The following is a 27,156-nucleotide window of genomic DNA, read 5'->3' as shown; positions in this document are numbered from 1 at the left end:
TGTCATGAACTCAAGCAGCAATTAAATACAACACAGCCACTCAGTCATCTACCCCCCAACACTGGTATGATGGGGAGGAAAATCAGAAGAAAAAAAAGTAAAAAAACCCATCTAACAAGCAGAAGACTCATGGATGGATATAAACCAGTCTAATAATTGAACCTATAATAATAATAATAGTCTATAATAATAATCATAGTCATAATCATAAAAAAGCCAGGTGAAGCCCAATAAGATTGCTCCCCACCCTGTGATGGGTGCCCAGCCCACCCCCGAGCAGTGATGGGCCCCTCCCAGCCGACTCCCTCAGTTTCTGTGCTGGGTGTGCCCTCCGTGCTGTGGAACATCCCTCTGGCCTGGCCAGGTCAGCTGTCCTGGCCATGCTCCCCCCAGCTCCTTGTGGAGCTTCTCACTGACAGGGCATGGGACACTGAAAAGTCCTTGACTCTGGGTAAACACCACTTAGCAACAACCAAAACAGCATTGTGTTATCAACATGATTCCCATGGTAAATCCAAACCACAGCATTGAAACAGCTACTAAGAAAATGAACTCTATCCCAGCCAAAACCAGGACAGCAGTGAAAGACAACTGACAGTCAGTGACCCAGCGGGAGACTTGAGGTCATCCACTCCCCATAAACCACCTTAGGACGCTCCAGGTACTACATGCACAGGGCAGTGCATGTGCATTAGAAGCACAGGTTTTCTAGTTTAACTTTCTATTGGAAAAATATTATTCTAATAATGGTATTGATGAAGTTGTATTCTGAATTACAATGTTACTATCTAATTGCAATAACTTAATTAGCAATCACTGTTACAGGGCAAAACCGGACCAAAGGGAGACCAAGGCCTAACAGTAAGCAAATTCCATTATTTAAATCCCATTACAGCAAGATATAAACAACACTATCAGATGAAACTAAGCCTTTTAATTATTTTGGAAAGAGCTTTCTGATTAGAAACTGACTCAGCAATAATATAGAAAGAAACCAACTCAAAGATTTCTGATTTTTTCTCATCTACTTTATGCTGAAATGGAATTAAAAGTTCCTGGTGACTTCAGGTATTTTGCTGCTATATGTTCTTTTATAGCTAGTGTTAGATCACCCAGGTGTGTACTTGCTGCAGGAAGGTTTTTTTGCAAGTATTTAAGAGTATGAAGAGCAAAGATCTTCAAACTTGTCATGGTTTATCATGCTATGAACTTATTTATATTTCTGCTAAGCCTGTACCACATTTGAGTCAAATTCAGTAAAGTATATAAATATTACTACAGTATATGATGAAAGCTGAGAAGCAGTAGCAAAAGGTTGTATTTGAAAGACTGATTCAATGCCAGATGAGTCCTGTCATGCACTTCTAAATATGTAACAAATGATTGCTTTGAGAAACACTTTGTTCACATGTCACAGAAGCTCTCATTGTTCTGAACAGACAGCTCTGAAGGCAGCAGTGTGCTGATGAAGGCTGGGTAATTGTGGGCCAGGTACATCAGGGCTGACAACTCCCATTCTGTATTGGTGCTCTGGCACATGTCAGCTCGCTACAAGCAATCCTATGCTTCCTAAAGTTGGGTCTATTTCTCTGCTCCCACAACATTTAAAAGGGATATCATATTATGCAGATGCTAAAATATATATGCCTTTCAGTTTAAATGAGAATCAATTAATCACAAAATATTTTTTTAAATAACAGGAATTAATTGTTTTCGATAGAGATGTTAATGTGTTGTCAAGTTATTGATTCTTGTATGCATATGAAATAGTTTATTGTAACATGTGGAACTCATTCCCAAGTTCAGAAGTTAAACAGTAATATTTTTCTCTGTAGGACACAAGACTTACAGTGTAAGTCACTGTAGGACACAAATATTGATTATAAACAAAATATTGGTTAGTGTTAATATTATAGCTCATTTGAAAGATGTAAATTGTAAAATATTTTAATATTTAATTTTTTTCACATCTAGAGAGAAGATATCATTAAATTAATCAAAGAGATATGTGGTAAGGACTCAGGAAATCTTTATGTTCAAATTCTGTATTTCCTTCATTACATTTGCATTCTTCTCTTTTCCTAAAACATGCCAAATCAAGTCATTGTGATCTGGGTTTCTTTTATTTTTCCTTTGTAGGTTGCAGTATTAAATGTAAGGAAATTCCTATGGAGCTTGTATTTGTGATTGACAGCTCTGAGAGTGTGGGACCAGAAAATTTTGAGATTATCAAAGACTTTGTAACTGCTTTAGTAGACAGAGTAACTGTAGGCAGAAACGCTACCAGAATTGGCCTGGTGTTATACAGTTTAGAAGTTCGGCTAGAGTTTGGGCTCAACAAGTATCCCACCCGCCAGGATGTTAAGCGAGCAATTAGGAAAATGCAATACATGGGAGAAGGCACTCACACAGGAACTGCTATCCGCAAAGCAACCCAGGAAGGATTTGCTGGTGCTCGAGCAGGGGTGAGGAAAGTAGCTCTTGTGCTAACAGATGGCCAAACAGACAAGAGGGAAGCTGTAAAACTAGAGCTTGTTGTTCGAGAGGCCCACGCAGCAAACATCGAAATGTACGCAATAGGAATAGTAAATACTTCAGATCCATCACAGGCTGAGTTTGTGCAGGAGCTAAATGTGATTGCTTCAGACCCAGACGGAGAGCACATGTATCTCATTGATGACTTTAACACCCTCCCAGGTGCGTTCAGAGACATTTTATTCTGCCTTGTATCGGATGCTTCTCACAGGGGGGCAGGCTGGGAGAGAAGCATTATCTTTGTGGGTATGTTTTGAAGCTGCAAAGTAATAGGAATCTAGAGATACAGATCCCCTTTGTTTATGGTGTCACATTATGGGGCAACGTGCCAATGGGGGAATGTCAGTCACCCAGTATAGGAAAACAGCTGCTTAAACAAGTTTTCTAAGATGAGTAAGTGCTCATGCACTGAAAATCTGACTGTAGATCAGAATGAAACCCATTGTCGTAAATGCTACTTGTTTGCTCCCTGGGGAAATAACCCGTTTTCATGTGGTTATTCACAGCAGCAAGATAAGCAGTTATTTTCCTGTTACCAGCTAGTAGTTATTACTAAGCTTAGATGAACACCCTTACCGAAGATCCCTGTATTTTCTACCATGTAGAGGACTTACATGCTGGCAAATTTGTGACCAAAAAGAACATACTCCAAAGAGTCTGGAATAGTCTTCTTAGATGTGTGTAAACAACCTGAAGGAGTTCTGGATTACATGCATATTAGTGACATATATAAGTAATCCAAATTTTAAGAATACATTGAATTTCTCAGTATGATAAGTTTTCTACTTTTTTTTAACAGCTCTGGAGTCCAAATTAGTCAATCAATTTTGTGAAGATGAACATAGCACCTTACTATACAACCATAATGAAAATGGTGCAAGTATAAGTGGGCAATCCTTCCAGTCAGTATCTCCAAGTTCTTTACATTACATACTTCAGAAGAACAATGTTAACAGACAATCACTTTCAGCACAGACACTTAGAGTATCTACAGTAGAAAGTCCTCTGAGTCCTGGCCATCTTCCTCGACCATCAGCTCCGGTATGACAATTCAGCAGAAGTTTAAAGTAGATATCTTTCTGTGCCACCTAACGTAATTTGTACCATTTCCCTTAATTTTCTGCAGGACAGGTACTTTAACTTGGTATGCTCAGAGCTGGTTGTTGTGAGTAAGAGCTCTGATGTTGCATGCAGGCAATTAACTAATAGCTATAACTTATTCCTGATACTGTTACAAGGATTCCTTTGTTAAATACAGTAATATTTGTGCCACAGTGTGATTCATAACAATATTAAAAGCAATTACAGTTATAATTAAGTCTAAGAACAGTAATTGAACTCAATTGTAGATTATAATTTTAAGTGTATAAATAAACTTCCATAAAGCTCAACTAAAAAAATATTTATCCAACATTTAGATATGACAGCTTTCCTGGTAAACCAACCAGGAGAAGTTGAAATTCTGGTTCTTAACACTGAAGTCAGGGTAAATGCAAAGGAAAAACACTAGCAAATCTCTAAGTCATGGAGGGCTTGTTCACTTTGGAACACTTCACAGTATCTGGAAAGAAAAAAATCAAATGCTTATTTCAGACCAACGTACCTTCTGTAGTCTATGACGCCTACGAAGAGGAACAAGATGAAGAACAACAGCCAACCCTGCTGACAGGAAACACTAGAGGTATGTCTGTTGTCATTCATTTCTTCATTTTCATTTTTGGCTGAAGAAAAATCAATGTCTTATTCTGATTCTTTTCACCTGCAGCTATGTTACCATTATTTTCATCTAAACAACCACCATCCAATAAAGGGATAACATCATCTCTCTCAACTGCAGGCCCCACACCAAGACCCGGTGGGTAACAGATCATTTTTCATTTTGTTACCTCTTTGCCTGGTACTAACTTTTAACAAGGCTTTAAATCAGAGTAATTTTGTTCCATTCTCCAAAGACTTTGTGAGTCCGTGATGTAGAAGAGAAGTAGTTTCAGGATTTTATAACAGATCTAGTTGCAGTTCTTGTCTTTCCAAGTTCTGGATCCCACTGCTCCACTTAAAGCAAAAGCAAGGTTGTCTACAGCCTGAGAGGGAGCTCCTAAGGGGCATCAAAAGGAGAACACAATGCTCCCTGAGGGTGGGCCAGTCAGCAGGTCATTCATCAGTCAAGGAGGGGCAGTCTACAGAGGGGGAGACTTCATTAAAGGCAAAGACAATGATTTCAGAATTGGACAGAAAGAATGTTTGTCTCTTTCAAAGGAGCAATAGGAAAAAAAGCAGTGTTTAGTCATTTTAAGTATAATAAATGGCTGAGTACTTAAAGGGTTGATTCTTTTTATATGAAATGTCCAAATGTATTTTGTTCATATTTGGGGCATTTTCAGTTTCAGTAATAGTGTATTTTGATGGGAGCAACAGAAGAGAGCGATAGAAACATGTTCCCAATGTTTCCTGGGAACAGTGGCATGACTTATTCAGTCTCTGGCACTAACGTTTTTTTCAAAAAAAGTGACAAGATACCAGTTGCAAAAGACAAAACATTAGTCACAACTTTAAACTTCACAGAAAACTGTTTTCTATCTCATGATGTTATTAAGGTGAGTGAGACTAAATTAGTATGTCACAGTCCTCTAATCCATATTTGTAGGAGTTTTAAATTCAAAGCTTATGTACATGATTCCTACCATTTTATTGGATAAGTAGCACAAATATCATACAAAAGCAAGACAAGAGTTTTATATTCTTCTGAGTATTTAATGTCCCTTCTCCCACACCAGAAGGAAAATTAATGTATTGCAGAAGGATGCCTCAGATGCAAAAAAAAGCAGATGCAACTAGTTTACAGCTCTTTGGCTTAAAATTTCAGTTTGCTCACAAGACTGGTTGAATGTAATCAGATTTCAAAAACTGTATTTTAAAATTCTCATATTCATATAGTTCGCTCTTTTCGTATGTGGAGCCATAATATTTTTATTTCTGGAATTACTAGACTCATGCCTGTAAAGGAACAGTTTATTTGACTACCAAGATGCACTTATAACTTGTCTTCAATATTAACATCTTTAGAACTAAAAGTGAATCTTAAACTATTGTGTAAGACTAGCAGGAAAAAAAAACCCCAAAGTAAGAGTTTTAAAGGTAAAATCTATGAAATATAATTTATTTTTACAAACGGAATGGTTTCTGTTCCTCTTTTTGTTTTAATTTTAGAAAGTACTGTGGGCCTGCGTTGCAAGCAGAGGCTGGACCAAGGGCCGTGCCGTGTTTACACAATCAGATGGTATTATGACAAACAAGCCAATGCCTGTGCTCAGTTTTGGTATGGTGGCTGCCATGGAAATGCCAACCGCTTTGAGTCGGAGCAGGAATGCAGGCAGGCTTGCGTATTTTTTTCTGGGGGTAGCAATTAGTCTCTACAATAAAAATGATAAGGTTGAAGCTATTGATTGTTTGGCTTTTTTTATCAAGTATCCAGCGTCGTATCTAAAATCAAACCAAATAATTTATGAAATGCTAACATTATGAAGTCACATGCCCACTAACTATGAAAAGTCTACCTATGCAAGCATACTTAAATACTTTTAGTATTTATTCTATGGCGTAGGGGTTATAACAAAATAGCAAATTTTCAACATTTTCAAGAGCACAAAATTTCCTTTTTTACTCAGTTATAGTTAGACCAGTGTAGCATTTGTCATAGCAGTTGCCCTTCCTTCACCTAGATCTTTAAATACTAGCATTGTACAATCACTAACTAGACCTTATTTTAAACTACATATATTGCTTTGGAAACCAATCCTTGGTCATTATGTAAGTTCTTTTCCCTTTGTTATGGAGATCTAATATTTGGCATGGATTCTGCAATGAAAGCTTCACTTCTTTTAAATGAAACTATTCTCACAAATAGTATTTTACTATCTAAAGCACAAAACATCAACTTCCAAGTGACATGCAGAGTACTACACAATACAGATAAATACAACAAATCAACTTGTGGCCTACGTGCTCTCTGGGTCCCAAGAGAGCAGTACAACCAAGCTGAAGGGGAGGTGGTTCAGTTACCCACCTTCCCCAAGCACATCACAGGTACATTTCATCCTTTTCATTTTCAGTAAACTCTCCTCAGTTTTTATTAGCTAGCCAAGATCCAGGACAATTACAATTAAAACACATTGACAGATTTCTATGAGTGAATATACCAATAACTGGCATTACTGTGTTAAGTTAGTTCATGTCTAAAATGGTCCTTCCAATGTGTTTCTCTTCTGAAAGCCAAGTCTAATTTTTAAATGCATTTTAATATTTTCATCTTCCTTAGTTAACTATTTAAACTTATGTTTAAAACATTAAATGGCACAGTTTATTGTCTGCCACTGTGATATTACTTTTTACATTTATATCTGCTTGTATATATTGCATTTCCTGTTATTTAATATACTTTAAAGCTTATTTCTAATAAAACATTTTTGGTTTTACTGCCAGGCCAGAAAATGGATTATGGTACATTTACAGGACTAAAAACTTACCTCACAGCTAAATGACATTCATTGTGTCATGTGCTTCTCACAACATAACCAGATTTCTGCCACAGCCCTTATCAAGGCCAAACATCTCAGATTATGCACTCATTGATCATTTTTAGTTGGATTTGTGTGGTTTGTTTGGCTTTTTTTCCTGAGCAAATGGTAACGTCAAGCATATCAACAAAAAGCGGAGTTTGGCCTCAACTAAAACACCCTCCCTCCTTTGTGCTCTCAGAACCCTCAGCTCCTCTCCTCACGGAGGGAGGTCGGGGCATTTCCCGCCCGCTGCTTAATTTCATCCAGCGGGTGTCCATTTCCGAATGGGTGCAACGGGCTCCTCGCCAACCCAGGGACAAGCTTTAGGGGAAGAACTACCAAAGGACAAGTTTTTTTTCTTATGAATCTTATTTGCAGTTTGCTGGGGTTTTTTAAATTTTAAAGCGGCAGGGCACTGCAATTAAAATTTGGATACAGTTTTCAAGTCATTCCAAATTAAAAATAACACATCTCATCAATTTTAAAATAAACCCAAAACCACCAAAGAAACACCGAGTCCCGCACAATCCCAGGGCTCCAGGCTGCACCACTGAAAACGCCAGTATCCCTCAGCTTTTGCGTTTGAGCCCCTCAGCCGAGCCGGGGGAGGAGCCAGGGCGGGCGCGAGTGCGCGCGCGCTCCCCGCGTGCGGCGCCTCAGCCAATCCCGGCCGCCGCTGGAGAGCGAGACTCCACCCACCTTCCCCCCCCCTCCCCCCCACGCCGTTGCCAGGGCGGCGGGCGGACTCGTCAGGGCGGGTGGCGGCCATGAGCGGGGTGTTGGACGTGCTGTGGGAGGACAGGGATGTCCGCTTCGACATCTCCCCGCAGTGAGTGTCCGTGTCCGTGTCCCGGCCCCGCCCTGCCCTCACAGCGCCGCTCTTGGGCCCGCCCGGCGCCGACAGGCGGCTGGCTGAGCGCTGCCTCCGCGGCTGAGGCCGACCACTGGTGTGGGCGCGGTGCACGGCGGGAGCGCCCCAGCGTGTACCGGGAGCGCCCCGGTGTGGCGGCGGCGGAGCAAGGGCGGCTTCACCTGGCCGGGCGAGGCCGGACGGCACGGGGCGGTCTGTGCTTGCTGGGTGGGGTCTACGCACCTTTTCCAGTCTATAAAAAGAAAATAAAACCAAACGAAAGATTGGACACTAGAGAACGAAGGGAAGGGCGCATACTTTTCCCAGCTGAGCTTTTCTAGCATTAAGTACAACCAAGCTGAAGGCGTGTGCCTGCGGGGACGGTGGCACTCATGGGTAGCAGGGCTTGGCAAACGGGGCGGCGGCTGGGCAGTATTCCACGAAAGTCGTGTCTTAATAATACGTTTTGTTTCTGTCATGCCATGCATGGGGAGTTTTGGCCGCTTTTGACAATACGACTAAAGTACAGCAAAAAAACACACTGCATTGGTTGTTATGTAATTAAGTAGTTAGATCACTTAAATAAAGCAAAATAATAATACAAACAAATAAATAGAAGACCTCACAAAAAAAGCCAAACAAACAAAAAGCCAAACCACACCCTTTGTGGAAAATTTAGCAGAGCATTTCACATATCCTTATGCATCTGATATTTCTTTTGCTGGAATCTCTTCTTTCCTGAGCCTAGCTCCACTCCTTATGACCTGAATCTACATCAAGAGGCAATAAACTCTGTCCCCTAAAAATTACATGAATGCAAGTGGGTTTTTTTTGCTTTTCCCTCCATTTCCACACACTTTGTCCTTATTTTGGGGTATAGTTTTCATGGTCACACTTGCTACATAATTATTTATTTATTTACTGTTATAAGGTAATCATAAAGATATTCATATTTTTCATCTGTGAATGTAGCAATAATTTCAGATATGTAAAGTTGATTTGTGTGCATGTGTGGATTTTTCATTGCATGATGTACTGAGCAGAAAACAGAGGAAAGCAAAGCAGGGAAATAAAAATGGCCTTAAATTAATTATTTTTCCTTTTTTTAGACAAATGAAAATGAGACCTGGAGAGGTCCTTATAGACTGCTTAGAGTCTGTTGAAGATACCAAAGGAAACAATGGAGACAGAGGTAACTGCATACTCAGGGAAATTGTAAACTTTCTACTCTTTAACCTATGTAGGTTTATGAAAGCCGTGGCAGGTTCTCATTGCACTCTGTATCAGTGCTCTGTTGCACAGAAGAGATCCTGCCTATTTCTCACATCTGCCTTGGAATGTTTTTTTTAAAGTTTTAGGAAGGTGATTCTTGACTCAGAATTTGCTTAGAATTGAAAGCCTTGTAGGAACAATCCATTTATAAACAGTGTGGTGCTGTTCTGCTGTAATCCTCTTTAATGCTTAGTTTGTCCCAGCCTGTTTTTAACTGAATCTGAAGTAAGGAATTAACTCACTGAAGTAAGGAATACGTAGTGGGCAGGGGCTGAAGCTGCCAGCATGCTGAGATGACCCTTGCAGGGGGTTGGATGTGCTGCTCTCCAGGGTCCAGAATGGAATAAATTTGCATATGGCAAAGGGGTGAGGTTTTTCATGAACACTGCTGTGATAGTTAACTCACTGCCTTCCCCTTCTCCTCACCAAAGCAGTTCTGCATTAATTGTGTCTACATTTTTCCTATAAGCATCTGGATTGGAATCAATAACTGCTCTTGGTTTGATTTTGAGGAATGCTGGTATATAATAGAAATTGTTTAATTTGTTCCTTGTTGGATTTTCTCTGCTAGCATTTTAAGCATTTAAGTGTTTAGTGGTTTAGTGATTTTTCTGGTGGAGTGTCCTGTGCTTTTCTTCTTTTTCCCATCAAGAGGAAGGAATATCCTGTTGTTTCAGAACATTTCATTTAATGGAATTTATTTAGATTAAAAATAGCTACACTCTTTATCTCCAGGCAAACTGCTTGTGACAAATTTGCGGATCATTTGGCGCTCACTGTCCCTGCCCAGAGTCAACCTCTGTAAGTATTACCTTCTGTTTCCTTTGTGGTGCCTTGCTGTTCCTTCACAAAGTATTGATTTCAGTACAGAATGCTGAAGTATTGCTGTGTTGCTCTGGAAAGTCTGAAACAGTGAACTGTTACTAATGAATCTCTTTATAATATAGGATCTGAGATGATAATTCATGGCAAAATAGTAATACTCAATATTCTATGTTAATTTCTCAGAAAAGAAGTTGAACAGTTCTTCAGGCATATTTTTCATTTGGCCGATGTGGGGATTCACGTGGTTTTTTAGAAAAAAAACTTTTGAGCTTCATCATACATTGCTTTACTTGTAGCTCCTGTTGCCACCTGCTTATTCACATTCTGCATTTCTCTATTTATTCCCCACAAGTACCTGCCTTTCCAGTTTTAGTACTGTAAACTCTGGATAAGTTTCTCATTTTAACTGTATGAGTTAAAACTGTACAAGCAGTGAGAGTTTTGCTCATATTTAATTTAAAATGCTTAAACAGGGGCAGGATGCGATTCCTTTGTACGTAAATTATTTCCAGTGTTCAGTGTGCAATCCCCTTCTGTGAAAATATTTCTTGAATTGGATAGTACACTGGGCAGCTTGAATTGGTCCTGATTTGAGAAGAGCACTTGACCAAAGAACCTTCCCAGATCCTTTCTAGCTTAAATTAGTCTTCAGGGTTGTGATGAGGACCCAGAGTATTAACCACAAAGTGTAATTCTCACACATAGCATCCAAAGCTGCACTAAAAAATTCAGTAATATACTTTGTAATTTTGACTGTTATTTTTCTTGTTCTCAAAACAATGTTTTTTTATCCCTTGACTTTTAAGCTGTCGGTTACAACTGCGTTATAAATATAACTACAAGAACTGCCAACTCAGTAAGTTCCAAAAAATACTTTTAAAAATAATAAAAGAAGTTGTAACTAGTTGCTTATGTTTGCTGCACTGTATCAACAGTAATCTGAAAGTTTACTTGCAAGAACAGTAAAGAACAGTAACGAAAGTTTTGTTTTAAAAGTGGAGAGCTCTCAAATACATAGCCTGAATGGAATTGCATGCAACTGTGAAGCTGTTTGTTTGACCTGCCACTAAGAACTAGCAGGTAGATGATGTAGATTTCCTGGGCAACCATACGATAACAGAACCAAAAATACAGTTTCAGTCATATTACTGCAAATGTAGAGCAGGCAGGCTGCATTAGTTTTACTGTTGATGGAACTGCTAGTTGATCAAAAAGAAAAATAAGTTCAGTTGAACACAGCAGTAGATTAATGGTAGAATCAGGATTACACCTCCATAAACACTGTTTAAAACAATAACTTAGACAACATCTGAAGATTATTTATTATTTGTACAATCAAGCTACTATATTGCCAAAATGTAAAATTTCATTTTTTCCTTACAGAAATTACGAGGGCAGACAGAAGCTCTGTATATATTGACTAAATGTAACAATACTCGCTTTGAGTTCATATTTACCAATGTTGTTCCTGGAAGTCCCAGACTCTTCACTTCAGTTATTGCTGTGCACAGGTAGTGTACTTAAACCAGTGTTTGATCAAGGACTCAAATATGGGTGATTACAACTGCTGATAGACACAATATATGTCCATATTCAACATTCAGAAAACTTTCCCTAAAGAGAACAATCTCTGGAAGGAAGGAGGAGTGTGATCACAAATTTTAGTAGATAGCTGCACATAATGAAAATTAATGTGTATTTCGCTAGTTATTGATCACAATTTATACACTTCATCTGTATAAACTATCTGAACAAATAAGAGTATGATGGAGCTAATTCAGTGAGCATTTTCTAGCTATAATTTGTGTCTGCAATAATTTCCTGTAATTTCAGACCATGTAAAGGAAATGAAGAGTTAAATCCTGGTCCAAACTCTTCATTGACTACAAAACACTATATGCTTCCCATCTAAAGACAAATCATCTAAATGAATGTCTGCAGAATACATTGCCATGGGTGTCTATTTAAGAGCTATGGAATACTGACATATGTATTGGATGTGTGTGATTTAACTGGCACTGAAAAATAAAGGATTGTTAATGTCCATGCTATGTGTAGCATGGGACCCAGAGAACTTATGCTTTGTAATAGAGGCTGGGTGATGACTGTCTTAGGGAAAAGGAAAAAAACGTATAGACATGAACAGTATAGGAGATCAAAAAGTTGTCAAAAACCTGTCTTAAGTTTAAAGATAATTTCATTAAGGAAAGCTGGAATATACTTAATTATGTTGAAAAATTTGTAATAATACTCTCACTTTTGTGCAATGTGGTGATAAAAAAAGCTGAAAATATACATTTCATATCTGTACTGAAACAAAAGGTAAAGATAGTAGAAAAACAGAACTATGTATGAACTAATACATATTTTATATTTTTTGCAGAGCTTATGAAACTTCCAAAATGTATCGTGATCTGAAGCTGAGAAGTGCATTGATTCAAAACAAGCAACTGAGATTGTTACCACAAGAACAAATATATGATAAAGTCAATGGAGTTTGGAATTTATCAAGTGACCAGGTATAGTAGAGAATCAGAATATGTTGACTACAGAAAAGTGAAAATGTTTCAGCTTTCATCTAGCAATTGTACTCCTGTAGTTTTGTAACCTCCAAGGAATTACCCTAATGCTGTTCATGAGCTGATGCCTGCAGAGAAACTGATCCCATATATTTGCTACTCACTACAACAAAATCTCCTTTTGGTAATCTGAAGTCTGCATGACCTGGCTACTATGCAAGGAACTAGATATACAATTTTTGTTAAAAAAATATATTTAGGAGTCTAAAGCTCTGTATGATACTGAAAGAAAATCATGTTTCTGAAGTGCTCTGCTGAACATTTGTATATTTACATGCAGCTTTGACTAAACAGTAGTAAGATTATATTGTCTATTGTCTTTTGATTAATGAAAATTGAAAATACTGGCAGGGATTCTGTGTCTTAAAAAAACGAAAAACTTTAAGATAAAAATAGAAAGCATTTATTATTTTACAAGGCACTAGTTGCAAGCATTTCCCGGAGCAGTGAAACAAAACAGGAGCTGATATTTCTGTCAGTGCAATTTTAGTCCAGAATAGAAATATGATCCACTCTGACAAGCTAAAAAGTTCTTTCCTCTACATTCCCTTGGCACACATCTCCTCAATTACCTAAGTTTAACCCACATGCCTTTATACTTACGCTTTCTGCCAATTCCAGATCTGTACAGTTAATAACACTCAGATGCTTCATGTATTCCCATGAGGTTGGCTGGGCTGTGACTTGATCCAGCTTTGCTGCAGTAGTAGGTGCTCACAGCTATTTTCATTACTCAGATTCACATAGCTTTTAAAGATAGGATCCTGCTTCCTTGCAATCAATAGAAACATTTCAACTGGGTTTGGTAGGGAAGAATCAGGCTTTTACTGAATAAAATATGAAGCTGTATCTTGCTTATATGTAAATGGGTAGCAGTAATCATCGTGTTTGGGAAAAAAAGCTCTGTCCTTAAAGCAATTCTAACATAACTTTTCTTTAATAGGGAAATTTGGGAACATTTTTTATTACTAATGTGAGAATAGTTTGGCATGCAAATATGAATGACAGCTTTAATGTCAGCATACCATATCTACAAATTGTAAGTATCTTACAACAACCATTTTCAGAATGAAGCAGCACATGTTCAAGTCTTTGGTTAAAACTCCCAGGTTACCAAAATTTTATTTCATATCTCTCATTCAGAGAGGAACTTAGTTTTTCCAGCATCAACCACAGGGTATATTTTCTTTTCTGTCCAGATTAGTTGGAGGATTTCCTGGGCAGATACAGGTGTTGAAAATGGCTTGTATTTCAAACTTTTTAATATTTACTCTGATGCTTCATGCCACCTACATACACTGGGATTCATGACCTGTGAACCTGATGTTCAGAAATTTACTGTTACCACTGTTACCATTTCTAATAAAACACTTTTCCCTGAGGTTTCAGGGGTTCAGATTTGTAATGGTAAATGGGAGGGAATGCTGGTAGCCAAGCTTCCAGAGCCAATAATTGTAATTATTACACTGTAAAAAAGAAACTGAAATGAGATTTTTACCCAGTAATTACAAAGTTTTTAACAGCGTTATACCTCTTTATCATTAGCGTTCCATAAAAATGAGAGACTCAAAGTTTGGCTTGGCTCTTGTGATAGAGAGTTCTCAGCAGGTAAGAAGCTTTAATAGTCTTTTTCTATTGATTACATTTTTATTATACATATATACAATATTTCTCTAATTTTGAGATGTCATGGGTCTACTTTTAAGTTACATAGAGCATTTCTTCTGTGTGGCCTTTTGAAAACTAAGAGAGTTCTCTGCACTGCTTTAAGTGTATGTTTTGGTCAATATGGCTATTGGGAGTTACAGTTTCTCTAAGCAAAGCAACCATAGGCCAGCATGACTAGCTTATAACTGTCAAATACTCTGTCTTCTGACAGATTATCTTTGGGATCTAATTAATTCTGTAGTTAATTAAGACCACTCTTTTAAATCTTTTTCATTATTTCTGTGTATCTGAAAGCTTCTTTAATTACAGCATCAAGACCTAAGAGACTCAGCATTTGCTGAATAGCTGGGCATAAATCATTAATATCACTTCTGAATTTGTCTCACCCTTGTTTGCTTGTGGTTTTCTGTATAAGGAGTTTGTTCCCCTTTTATATAACAGGCTAATGGTTAAAAGTTTATCTTCCTCATAGAGAAGCATTGTCATTGTTTTATTTCACCCGTGATTCAAGTTTTCTCAGCAAGCTGAAAATTGCTATCATTTAACTGGAAATCACTATCAAGGAGAAAAAAGTGTTTAAAAAGTAAGACTAATAACAGATGTTGTCTTTTTTCTCTGTTATATAGAGTGGAGGATATGTACTTGGTTTTAAAATAGACCCTGTAGAGAAACTACAGGAGGCAGTGAAAGAAATTAATTCGCTTCACAAAGTTTATTCAGCTAATCCTATATTTGGAGTGGATTATGAGATGGAAGAAAAGGTACTCCATTTATTTATTTTAAATTAGATACAATACTGTGTTAACAATAATAAAAATATATTAAATATATTAGATATGTGAATTTACTTACTACAATGTTACAATTTGCAGCCCCAACCCCTTGAAGATCTAACAGTGGAGCAGGTTCCAGATGATGTGGAAATAGAAGCTGATGAACATACAGATGCTTTTGTGGTAAGGGGCTCCACAAAAAAACCAGAAAAATAGAATCTTTCTTGTTTGGTTATTCAGATTTAAGCAATGTACAGCTGTAATCCTCTGTTAAAGATAAGCTGCAACTGTACTTTCTATATTTAAAACACATCTACATGCCTTTTATTAAACATCCTGATTATTACAGGAATTTATTCTGTATATGAATTCTTAATTAATTCTTTAAATATATTCTTAATATGAATAATATTTGAATAATAGTTTGTTCTTTAAGAACAAACTATAATTCAAATATTATTCAAAAGAAATATTAGTAGATATTTAGAAGAATTTTTGTATGTAGTTCCTCAACACATTAAAATTGGGAATGGCCTGAAAATCAGCAGTACAATATAATCAGATACATTATATTGAAACAATAATTCATCTTCTCTTAAAGCAGACTAATAGATGGTGATATCTATATGCTCAACATTTATCAAAGATTCAAACTTGGAATATTTTTAGAAAGGCAGCAATAATTTTACATTATTATGTCTCCCAGTATTTTGGGAAAATTTACTTTAAAATGCATTAGGTTGCTTAATTGACCTTCTTTCAACAAATTTCCAAACTTGAAGTGCAACCCAGTAACACTTGGTTCCATGATTGACTGCAAGGGTAGATGGCACATGTTTTCAAGTGTTAGCCTTGATGTATTGACCAATCTCTGAAATTAGATAAATTAACAGGCCTAGCATGAGTGTTATTTCCACTCCTTTTAATTTTGCAGCCTCTTACTAACACAGATAAGCTCTTGTTTTTTCCTTTCCCTCTTTCCTAGCTTTTTGGCTTATTTCTTTTCATTTTTGCACATTTTTATTTAATCTTCAGCACAGTTGAAGACATACCTTCTCCTTAAATGGAGATCTGTTTGCTTTGTTGGTGCCTTTATCACCTGAACTAAATAACTGTGCTTTGTATATTCTCAAACAAAAACTGGAAGCTGAAAATGGTTAGAAGTTTGTTGCTGGAGAGACTCAGGTTGCCCAGGACCCAAGGAGCAGCTACACACCAATATTCCACAATACTTGATGCCGCAGGAAAATGCTTTCTTTGCTGCCCCTCACCAGTCCACAGGGGCAGCTGAAGCAAGACTGGGCTCATTTTTGGAAATAACATCTAGAACCTGCTGGTCCAGAGATTTCTAGAGTGTGGATATTTTTGGAGATCTGATATCCCTAAAAGTTTGAGCCTTAATTTCCACCCACACAGAATAGGAAAGATGGTATCTCTTTCCCACGTCTCTGTTTATGGAGTTGTTCTATCACTCTATGTTCTTTTCTTAGATTGAGTATGATGTCAACTGAATTTTGATATTCTACATTTTAAGCTAGTTTTTGATGTTGAATAGTAAAAGCTGCTGCACATGAGGCAAAAAAATACCAGGATGCTGTCAGTTTGTCTTCATATTAATATTCCCTATAAAGTGTTTGTCAGTGTAACAAATGTAATACAAAAATGTTGCCATTTAAAAAGTCTTTCTTTATTATGATGGAAATTTCAAAGGTTGGTATTTAATGAAAAATACCATAATCCAGTGGTATCTAACCTATAATCCAAAACAGAAAATCCTGTTAGAACCCTTCTGTAAATTATTTTAACATAGAAGTAAAACCCATGTAGACTGCATTCTTGTGGAAGACCTACTCAATACAGTTTTGACCCCAAGGAATTGTTAGCAGATGTGGTTTTTGGACTCTTGTTTTCACAGTTCTCTTTTGTTTTCCTTTGCAGGCTTATTTTGCTGATGAAAACAAGGTAAGGAGATACTTTTTCATACTATCAAATTCCTGTTGATAAAATGGGATAATGAAATTAAAAAGTGCCTTCTGCTTTATTTTATTTTCTCTTATATGTCATGTATTCAAAAAGCAACATGATCGGGAGCCTGTGTTTTCAGAAGAACTGGGACTTGCAATAGAGAAGCTAAAGGATGGATTCACACTCCAGGGACTCTGGGAAGTAATGACCTGATTTAGATTGGCATGTTTGTTTCTTAAGCAGGGAAAAACGCTGTTCTCGCTGGATTTAGATCTGTAGAAGATAATTTAGAAATATCGGAGTAGTAGAGAAAGAACATGCCAAAGCTAAAGAGCAGGCAAATATTATATAATAAGTCCTCAGGCTATGTCATAAAAGAAAGGTTACTCAAAAACCTTGTACGCTTAAGCGGTGCATTTCCTGTGTTGCCTGTGTAAGCAGTGGGAGGAGAGCCCCTCTGAGGCTGCTGCGGGAAGCGCTGCCCCCTGCAGGCCGCTCGGTCCCCGCTGTAGGGACCATTCCCTCTGTCTGTTAGACTGGGAGCACCTGGGGGTCCCTCCACACCCCCTACAAATGGCGTGGCAGCGCCATTGACACACTTGTAAGCTCCGCTGTTTTCAGGATTGCCCTCTGTCTCCCTCCCCTGACAGTGCAAATTCGGCCATGGTGTTTCAGACACCATTTCATGGCGGGTAGCCACCATTTTTTTATAACTTCATGGCTTCTTTGTTTATGTATTGCCCTTTGGCTGCCAGGACCAGGCACTGCTTGCTATTTGACACAGCACTATGTCAGAAAAAGGAGCCTCCTCTTTTTCTGAACATGGAGACCACTGCTTGAGACAGGGCAGTGTGAGGTATGCAGTTTGATGCTCAATTTCAAGTATTCATGTATTTATATAGAGTGATGTACTTTCCCATAATGATTGTTTGAATTACATTTCCATAACTTGTTTAATGATATGCAACACAGAAATACCATCATACAGGGAACATTTTGTATGTAGGCATATTGGCTGTGTTATTGATAGCTTTAAGCAAAAGCAATCCTGTTCCAAATAATAGCTTTCATATTTCATAATTTTGCTAAATGTTCAGCATGTATTATTCCAAGTTTTAATTGTAATCCAGATATCCTCATAGAGTTGTTGTTTGTTTGTTTGTTTGTTTTTGCCAGAGCACTTTTTGAAGCAATGATCTAGAAAACAGGGCACATGCAAATAGCTTCTGTGAGTCATTAGACCTTTTATGATGTTATGTGTTAATGAGTCATTTATTGTTTAAAGGAAGACACAGCTGTTACGTTTTCTAGTGAGATAAAACCTCTGTGCTGTTTTCTATAAATGGAAAAAGTCAAATGAGCTGTCCTCTCAGCTGTTGTTTCAGCAGCTGACTGTTAAAGTAGCTGTGGTGCGAATGTAATACTGGTGTTTGTAGAAAATCTTTCAAAGTATATACTTTAATGAAATACAACCTATATTGAAAATTACAGTCATTACTTCAATAAACTTTGATATTATTATATATTGTTGTAAATCTTGCATTCAAGTAGTTGTATTTTGTATTTTGATCCTGTTTCCATTACATTCAAAGAACATTTTACCATATGGGTGGAGATTTCAATTTGAATTATTTTGGAAAGCAAAACTTTACCTGAAATAACACATATTTTATGTCTAAACAGTAGTGTTTGGTTTAAAACCAAATGGATATTGAGAAGCAGCCCAAAATTTTGAAACCTGAATATCTGAAGAAATTGTATATGTGATATGGTTGTGTATAAAAATTATCTTAAAACAAGAGCGATCAATACAAAGTTTTAGAGTTTTTTAGTATCTTTATGACTGCAGCAATGAGCTGTATTAAGCAACTCTGAAAAAGTGAGCAGTAGTTAAAACTGACTACTCGATTAATAATCTTTCTATTTCAGAATATTTAGTAACATATATCTGTACAATCTTGCTCATAGCTGTCTCACTGAGGATCAGATTCTGCTGTCCTTACTCACGTCAAATAATTTATTACATTGCACATAATCTTACTGATTCAATGTGGAGAATGATGGCAAAACCTGACCATAGTGACTAAGAGCAACAGTTGCTTCTTTCAGTCTTTGACAGCTGCAAGAGCAACTCTGTTTTTCCAAACCGTCCATCCCAAATTCCGACCTGTAAGAGTATGTACCTATATTTAGCCAGTGAGATTAAATTGCAGAGGCTTCAAGCAGGGCAAAAAGCACATTGGTCTGCCTTTTTTACAGACAAACCCTTGGGCAGACAACAGCTAAAGCTTTCTACTCCCTCCCCTTTCCCAAGTGTTTGCGAAATGGATTCCCAAAGGGAACTCACTGAAGAGCTCAGACTTTACCAATCCACCCTCCTTCAGGATGGCCTCAAGGAACTCCTTGAAGAGAAAAAGTTTGTAGATTGCTCTCTAAAAGCTGGTGACAGAAGCCTGCCCTGCCACAGACTGATTCTGTCGGCATGTAGCCCTTATTTTCGTGAGTATTTCTTATCTGAGCAAAATGAAGAGAAAAAGAAGGAAGTAGTTCTAGATAATGTTGACCCCAACATCCTGGATATGATTGTCAAATACCTTTATTCAGCAAGTATTGATCTCAATGATTCTAATGTGCAAGATATTTTTGCTTTGGCCAGCCGCTTTCAGATCCCTTCTGTATTCACTGTGTGTGTCTCCTACCTTCAGAAGAGGCTTGCTGTTGGTAACTGTCTGGCCATACTTCGGTTAGGTGTTCTGCTTGACTGCCCGAGACTTGCATTTTCTGCCCGTGATTTTGTTTCAGATCATTTTGTGCAGATCTGCAAAGAAGAGGACTTCATGCAGCTTGCCCCTCATGAACTTATCTCAGTTATTTCACCTGACAGTTTAAACGTAGAGAAGGAAGAACTGGTATTTGAAGCAGTAATGAGATGGGTCCGAACAGACAAGGAGAACAGAGTAAAGAGCCTGGGGGAAATTTTTGACTGCATACGTTTTCGTCTAATGCCAGAAAAATATTTCAAAGAACAGGTTGAGAAGGATGATATAATTAAAAGCAACTCAGACCTTCAGAAAAAAGTTAAGATTATTAAGGATGCTTTTGCTGGAAAACTGCCCGACTCTAGCAAAAGCACAGAAAAGTCAGCCAAAGGGGAGGTGAATGGTGATGTAGGAGATGAAGATTTACTGCCTGGCTACCTAAATGACCTTCCCAGGCATGGCATGTTTGTCAAAGACCTGATTCTTCTGGTTAATGACACTGCTGCAGTAGCTTATGATCCTCTTGAAAATGAATGCTACCTAGCAGCCCTCGCAGAACAGATTCCCAGAAATCATTCCAGTATAGTCACCAAACAAAATCAGGTCTATATTGTTGGAGGACTCTATGTGGAAGAGGAGAACAAGGATCAGCCTTTCCAGTCATACTTCTTCCAGGTACAAACTTTATATTTGTTGGTATAATAATAGGTGCTTATGAGGGTTACTGAAGAGTGTTCTGTCTGCAAGTGGGTTGTCTAGTGTCTTTGTATGGTGATGGAGAGAAGTATCTTGAGAGAGTTATTTTTGTCTCAGAGACAGAAATGAAACTGAGGGCCTTGCATCTTCTTTTTCAAGATTAACTGCTGGTGACATCTCAGAAAATATTAAAAAGATTAGTATATTCTGTCTAGGCTCTGCTTTTCATTAAGGCCTGGATTTTTTATGGTGCAGATGTCTAAATTTAGGTCTAATAATATTTTTGTAAAATACTTTTTGTGTATTTTTGTTAACTCTGATGAAAGTTGGAGTGCTTTAGCTGGTTTAGATCTGATGAGACATCTTTATTTTTTGCATCTAAAATACTTTCATGACATCAGTAATGTGTGTATTTTAAGTGCAATTTCTGCTACTAAAATTGCAGAAGTCCTTTTGTCATATCTACGTTTGAAAGCCTAAGGGCCATATAAATAGGTAATTTAGAGGCAGAAGGTTTTTTCCTTGGCAAACTGTCAGTGTCAGTACACTAAATACCATGTTTCAACTGAGTGTAATTGTATATCTTCGTAAATCTGTATAATACAAGGCTGATTAGTGCTAACTGTAACTCCACAATATATTTCAGGAAAATTAGCAAAAATGCAGTTTGTCATGCTTATACCATAAACTAAGTCTGTTGTGTTTTTAGCTACATGCTTTGGTGTATATTTAAACTATTTTGTGCTGAATTATGCAATATGCTGCTGGCCACGTCCTCTCTTTAGGCATACTGGCCTAAAAGAGTAAAAGTAAGTCCTGTTTAAATATGAAATAAAGCACAGTTATAAACAGTGATAAAATTTTGAAGCCTTCAGATATTAAAAAATGCAAATATTGTTTAAAGGAATATTGCTCACTCATTTCACACACAATAAAAGACTTGGTTTCAGACACTTGTTACATCAATGAGAGGGAAGTCTTAGTTTGAGGGGGAGGGACTAACACTGTTTCATTTCCTTATGTAGGTGTAAAACACTAATCACTGAAGTGAAAAACTTGTTACAAAAATATTCTTCCAATAGAAATAACACATTGATGTAGTAATGTGTATTTAGTCCAGAACTGATTAAGTCTCAGGCTACTAGAAAGGGGCCTCTGAGAAACGAAACCTCAAGACTGATCCTAAAAATAGATGAAGTTTTCAAAATTCTACTTTAAATGTCAACATCCATTTCCTGAAGTCATGTTTGTTTGCTTGTCATCTTTAAGCTTGCTTACTGCTGCTGTTCCCTAAAGTTACAATACTTATCTGCATTACCCATGTGGCTGTTGTTCTCTCCAAAATATTAATGCAGTGCCAAACCAATTCTCACTTGCTGATCTTCCTTTTTCTACCAGTGAAGCATTGCATTTGGCAGCTTGCAACCTGGGAGAAAACAAGGCTGCCACTGGCTTGAAAATGCATGACAAGTTGATGCCCTATCAGCAGTAAATATGTCATCTTGAAGACTTGGGAAGTAAGCTGTGATCTCTGTGATCTTCTCATTGCCCTAGCCAGATCCAGCTACTGGGGAAATCCATGTCCACAATATATATTTCACTGTTGCAATAAAACTTTCTCTCCAACAGGGGTGGTCTGTCAAATTTGGGAGATGCACTTAGCATGGAAACCTTGACTGTGGAACGTACTCCTGGAAGAAGAATGTCACCAAGCTAAATTCTGAACTTTATTTTGACTGAACTTTGTTTTACTTTCTATCAAATGCCTTTACACCCACACAAACTTCTTACCCTCCTTTCCTATACTAATTCCAGCAAATCTATATGCAGTAGGTCTGAGAAAATAGTTCTTTTTCAATGTTAGAGGTAATTCAGGTTCAATCACAAATTCTCAGATCAAAACAAAAAATAAGTACCACAGGTACTTATTCTAGGAAAATCCTGGTTTATTTTGTCATCTGTCCTCCTGCTGCTACTTCTCCTTAGCTGTTTTCAGCATACTGGATGCTAACTCATTGAGAGAGTCCTGAGAGTACTACAGTAGAAATGACATCAATATTGTTGCCGAGGGAGCTGCAGTGAGTTCCTATTTTGCTTAAGAGTGGGTTTTGTGTCTTCAGTGATCTCATGAACTTTTGAAGGTATTTGTGATGAAACACACATCTGTTGCCCTAGGGATTGCAAAAGAAACATCTGTGCCCTTTGCCATGTGATGTTTCCTGATCAGTAAGAACTGTGTAAGCATGTCTGGCACCTCACTGTAGCGATGAGCACACCAGCTAAACACACAGGTGTGCAACTGCAGGAGTGGCTGCTCCCTCGGGCAGGAAGAAGAACCACCGGTTCTCTCCAACATGATAGGGAACCGAGAGTGAGGGACCTTTGTGTAAGGAAGAAGAGCTTAATAAGGAGACAAGGAAACACTGAGGGTGAGCAGACACAAAGAGAGTTGTATGGCATTGACTCTGCTAGATCTCAGCACAAATAAGCATGGGTGGGTAGAAGACATCATTCATTAGCTGCACTGAGGGAAGGGCAGGTTGTTCAGATAAGCAGATTTGCTGGTGAGGGACACTGAGTGCCAATAGATAAATTCTGTGGAATAGTATTCATTGTGTGGATTTTTCACTCTTGGCCTTTCCTAACCCTTGCTGTTCTGATGCTCTTTCAGCTGGATAGCATTGCTGGTGAGTGGGTTGCCCTTCCTCCCCTGCCATCAGCCAGGTGTCTCTTCGGGCTGGGAGAGTCAGACAACAAGATCTATGTCATAGCAGGCAAGGACCTTCGCACCGAGGAGTCGCTAGATTCAGTATTGTGCTATGACCCTGTGTATGTTCCAAATTTATTTATGCCCTCTGAGGACATATGTAGATGGCCCATTGTTAGTTGAAAAAACCTAACAGTGATCTTCTTGTTCCAGGGCAATGAAATGGGGTGAGATCAAAAAACTGCCCATCAAAGTATATGGCCATGCAACTATCTCAAACAATGGACTGATATATTGTCTTGGTGGAAAAACTGATGATAAGTGAGTTTCTAAGTCTTTTTATGACAATAACATTATCTTCTTGGTCCTTAATAAATAATATGTCTCACACTCAGAAATTAGGTTTTCCCTTTGCTGCATCTCTGATATAAGGTTGCTAATAGTCTGGCAGAGGGGAACACATTATGGTATGAAGGATCTATTTTTTGGTGATAAGGTAAATTACATATAAATTGTAATCCAACTTGCTATTTTAATAACCATACTTATTTCCAAGGCAAATTTTACTTACACTGCAGACAAATTAATAATAGATAGCTATGAGGACCTTCACTGAAAATACTCTTTCCTTTCAGATAGAAATACCTAGGTGCCCTGGATTTACAGTCTGTTTTTCCAATTTTCTTGCCTGTGATACCTGTTATACTTTATTGGGTATGACATTAGGAAAATAAAAGTTTTCACTCACACTGAACAGGGGGTGGTAATTTTTAAGTGTTTTATAGGAGATATTTAAGATAAAAGTTTGTAATATCAGCCAAAACTTCATCATAAACTTTCCTTTACATAACCTTTGCTATATTCCTCCACAAATCCATCTGAATACAATATGCTGGGAAAGGACGTTGTCTTTCTCCTCAAAAGTACAGTGAAATGGCAGCCTTGTGTAATGTAAACCACATCTGATTTAGTCCTATGGATGTGAGTAATGCTTTGTAGACATTGCAAGGATTCTCAGATTAGATACAATAAAGGATTCTCCAGGATAAGAAAGAGGTGGTATAGATAAACCTATACAGTCTACCTCAATTAGATCTACTTGCAACAAGTCAAAAGTTCATTAGAAATGATCACCAATTTTCTTTTTGCTCCCCAGGAAATGCACTAATAGGTTATTTGTGTACAATCCCAAGAAAGGAGACTGGAGAGACCTGGCTCCAATGAAAGTGCCTCGCTCGATGTTTGGAACAGCCATCCATAAGGGCAAGATCGTCATTGCAGGTGGTGTCACTGAGGAAGGCCTTACTGCATCTGTTGAAGCTTTTGATCTGACCACCAATAAGTGAGTGCAATATTCAAGCTACTTTAATCAAGTGTTTTATCATCTATGCTTTTAGGAGCCCTGAGGTAAGAGTCTCAAAGCTGTTCAGGTACCTATACTCGCACTGAGACATTTGGTCTGCAGTCACATGTTCAGCAGCAACAGCAGCAGTTTACAGAGCAGGTCTGTAGATGTTTCCCTGCACCTGCACACACTCCAATTATTATGCTAATGCCATTTTGTATGAAGCATATTACTGAATCAGGGAATCTGTAAGAAGTTGTCCCTGAGATGTCTTAACAATGTAATTGTGTAATTTAAGAGCTGCAGAAGTCCCTGAGGGGATGGAGACACTGGAACATACTGCTGATAGATCTCAGAATTTTTTCATTTTATTAAACCATGGTCTTGGTACCTGAATTTGTTGCTCAGAGAAGTGTTTTAGTGCATTCAGTTTACAATATTTCTTATGTGTTTAACTTGACTTTTTCTTTTGATCCTTAGATGGGAGATAATGCCTGAATTTCCCCAAGAGAGAAGTTCCATTAGTTTAGTCACTTTAAGTGGAGCTTTGTATGCTATTGGAGGCTTTGCAATGATTCAGCTTGAATCTAAAGAATTTGCACCTAGTGAAGTCACTGACATATGGAAGTAAGTTTCCTTTTAGTCACTCTTTCCTGGTCAAAGGTCTTATCTGAAATTGAGGTTTGTAGACACTGGAGGCTAACGCTATTTTTCTGTTTGACTCTGAATATGATCCATAGCACAGGCTGTAAAGCATTTGTTGACAGATAAAAAAGTTTGTCAGAAAGTAACAAATAAACATGAGACCCGGATCTAATGACTACTTCCACCTACTAATGATTTGACCAGTCCAAATCACAATCTTCAGCTTCTTTAGAAGAGTAAATTGCCATCTCTTGGCATTTTTAGCCTTGCCAATAAAAACATTCTTCTGTGGCACTGTGATGCAGAAAAGCACGTATATACAGAGGCCTGTACATACTGATGTGTTGATGGTCAAATGAGTAATGTTCCAAGAGAATGAGAAGTCCCTATCTCCTAGGGGTTTTTGAGCTAATCACAGCAGCAGTGATGAGACATCATATAAGAGTTGCTGCGACTCTTAGCTGCCTATGTAAATTCAGAAGCTTTAGTTGGCAGTAGGAAGGAAAATTCCCCAACTTTACATGCAAGAATCTGAAGAAATTCAGAAGGGATGCTTAAGGAGGAAGCTTTTTTAAAGCATGACACAGGTCAGCAACAAGCTTTAGGGACCAGGAAAAGAATAGCTTGTGTGCAAGAACATCTTTCTGTTCTGGAGTAGAGGACAAAAGCAGCCTTTCTTGGCACCCTTGAGCACACAGTCCCTACAAGCCTTTGCAACAGGTGGACTATCCTCCTTTTCATGTATGTGTGCTGAAGCATCAAAGTCAAATTTAAAGAAGCTATTTTTTAACTGTTTTTAAAATGCAGGTATGATGATGAGAAGAAAGAATGGGTTGGCATACTGAAAGAGATCCGATATGCTACTGGAGCCTCCTGCCTGGCCACACGCTTAAACCTCTTCAAGTTATCAAAACTGTAAACAAAATGCTGGAAGATGTGATATGGTGAGGGAGTTCTGACAGGCTCTTCTGGTTTTGTTGCATGAAAATGTCCCCAAATTGTACAGTTTTATAGCAGCATACTCATCATACTGGGAACTGTTAAATAGTTCATTTGTCTGTTCAGTTCTTAAGATACTTTCTAGCTAACCAACAACCACAGAATTTTTGCCAGTGTTTAAATTTCTAAAGAGTTATAGTTAATGTTGATTAGATTAAGATTTTGGCAAGAACTCAATTTTCCACTCTGTGAAACTGCAAACAACACTAGTTAGCCTTCCTTGCACTCAATACAATCCAGTTATTGGTGGCTTGTCCTCCAAACAATGTGCATGAATTAATTGTTAAGTTAAATACAACTAATAGGTAGCTAATATTATTCTAACTGGCTGTTTGTAAGGTCAGATTTCCCCTCTTAGTAACGTATGTAAATCCTTCACTCTTCAGCGGTATCTTGGAAATATTCTCATCCCAGACCTCAAAAAAAATTTAGCTTGGAATTGAAATGAATGTTTTAAACAAAAGTGGCTTAATATTATGTGGCCTAAAAAAAGCCAGTTTCAGCCAAAGCTATACTAGTAGACAGAGGAGAGGGTAGAGAGAGAAGTTTATAAGGTTAGTAGTTCTACTGTTTTATCTACTGTGTTTAGACTTCTGATAACAAGGATTTTCCACTTTTTTAATGCTTTTATATTTATTTCCAAAGCAAATATTTTATGGAAGTTTTCTCAGAGATCTGAGGTCAATAGCAAGCATTAATGAAAAAGTCCTAAAAGAGCTATCTTTAGCAAATACCTGTGACAGAGAGGACTTTTTCATTTACTATAGAGTTGATGCATTTTGATGTTGAAACTTTTAACAATTAAACTTTGTTTTTAAAACTATAAAAGTATCACTTGATGGCATCTTTTTTGAGTGATTAGCTCATCATCACTATCATATTGACAGGACACAGATCTCTTAGTACAGCCTTTGCCCAAAGTAAAGCACTCAGTTTTCTTCTTCTTCAGAACTTACCATTTTTTTGTCAAGTAGCTCTTCAA

The 27,156-nt window shown here is 37.8% G+C and overlaps 3 protein-coding genes across 3 annotated transcripts in view; all 3 read left to right on the top strand.

The window, feature by feature from the left end:
- The window catches only part of LOC129122803 (uncharacterized), a 32,684-nt gene extending 26,742 nt beyond the window's left edge, over window positions 1-5,942 (top strand). The window contains exons 29-35 of the mRNA XM_054636795.2: window positions 826-861; window positions 1,975-2,011; window positions 2,140-2,697; window positions 3,335-3,576; window positions 4,129-4,216; window positions 4,301-4,390; window positions 5,743-5,942. Coding sequence (XP_054492770.2) covers window positions 826-861; window positions 1,975-2,011; window positions 2,140-2,697; window positions 3,335-3,576; window positions 4,129-4,216; window positions 4,301-4,390; window positions 5,743-5,942 — 1,251 coding nt within the window. The remainder of the gene's footprint in view (window positions 1-825; window positions 862-1,974; window positions 2,012-2,139; window positions 2,698-3,334; window positions 3,577-4,128; window positions 4,217-4,300; window positions 4,391-5,742) is intronic.
- A 1,827-nt stretch (window positions 5,943-7,769) lies between these two features.
- Window positions 7,770-18,558, top strand: BBS5 (Bardet-Biedl syndrome 5). Its single transcript, XM_054636411.2, has 12 exons — window positions 7,770-7,920; window positions 9,051-9,133; window positions 9,949-10,014; window positions 10,845-10,894; window positions 11,422-11,549; window positions 12,422-12,557; window positions 13,561-13,656; window positions 14,163-14,225; window positions 14,912-15,046; window positions 15,158-15,241; window positions 16,997-17,020; window positions 17,135-18,558. The coding sequence occupies exons 1-12, from the start codon at window positions 7,859-7,861 to the stop codon at window positions 17,234-17,236; spliced, it is 1,029 nt and encodes a 342-aa protein (XP_054492386.1). The 5' UTR covers window positions 7,770-7,858; the 3' UTR covers window positions 17,237-18,558.
- A 142-nt stretch (window positions 18,559-18,700) lies between these two features.
- On the top strand, window positions 18,701-27,120 carry KLHL41 (kelch like family member 41). The gene is made up of 6 exons (XM_054636301.2): window positions 18,701-20,457; window positions 23,150-23,307; window positions 23,399-23,506; window positions 24,342-24,527; window positions 25,011-25,157; window positions 25,983-27,120. The coding sequence occupies exons 1-6, from the start codon at window positions 19,201-19,203 to the stop codon at window positions 26,092-26,094; spliced, it is 1,968 nt and encodes a 655-aa protein (XP_054492276.2). The 5' UTR covers window positions 18,701-19,200; the 3' UTR covers window positions 26,095-27,120.
- Window positions 27,121-27,156: the final 36 nt, after the last annotated feature.

Source organism: Agelaius phoeniceus, chromosome 7, assembly GCF_051311805.1.
Source record: "Agelaius phoeniceus isolate bAgePho1 chromosome 7, bAgePho1.hap1, whole genome shotgun sequence".
Lineage (NCBI taxonomy): Eukaryota > Metazoa > Chordata > Aves > Passeriformes > Icteridae > Agelaius > Agelaius phoeniceus.
The sequence above is the reverse complement of the archived record's forward strand: the minus strand, read 5'-3'. Positions and strand labels throughout refer to the sequence as shown.

Coding starts and splice junctions, on each gene's coding strand:
- KLHL41 (XM_054636301.2), top strand. CDS start 19,201: ATGTACCTATATTTAGCCAGTGAGATTAAATTGCAGAGGCTTCAAGCA. Junction 23,507..24,341: donor GGTGGAAAAACTGATGATAA/GTGAGTTTCTAA, acceptor TTTGCTCCCCAG/GAAATGCACTAATAGGTTAT. Junction 25,158..25,982: donor GAAGTCACTGACATATGGAA/GTAAGTTTCCTT, acceptor TTTAAAATGCAG/GTATGATGATGAGAAGAAAG.
- BBS5 (XM_054636411.2), top strand. CDS start 7,859: ATGAGCGGGGTGTTGGACGTGCTGTGGGAGGACAGGGATGTCCGCTTC. Junction 13,657..14,162: donor GCATACCATATCTACAAATT/GTAAGTATCTTA, acceptor CTTTATCATTAG/CGTTCCATAAAAATGAGAGA. Junction 14,226..14,911: donor TGATAGAGAGTTCTCAGCAG/GTAAGAAGCTTT, acceptor TCTGTTATATAG/AGTGGAGGATATGTACTTGG.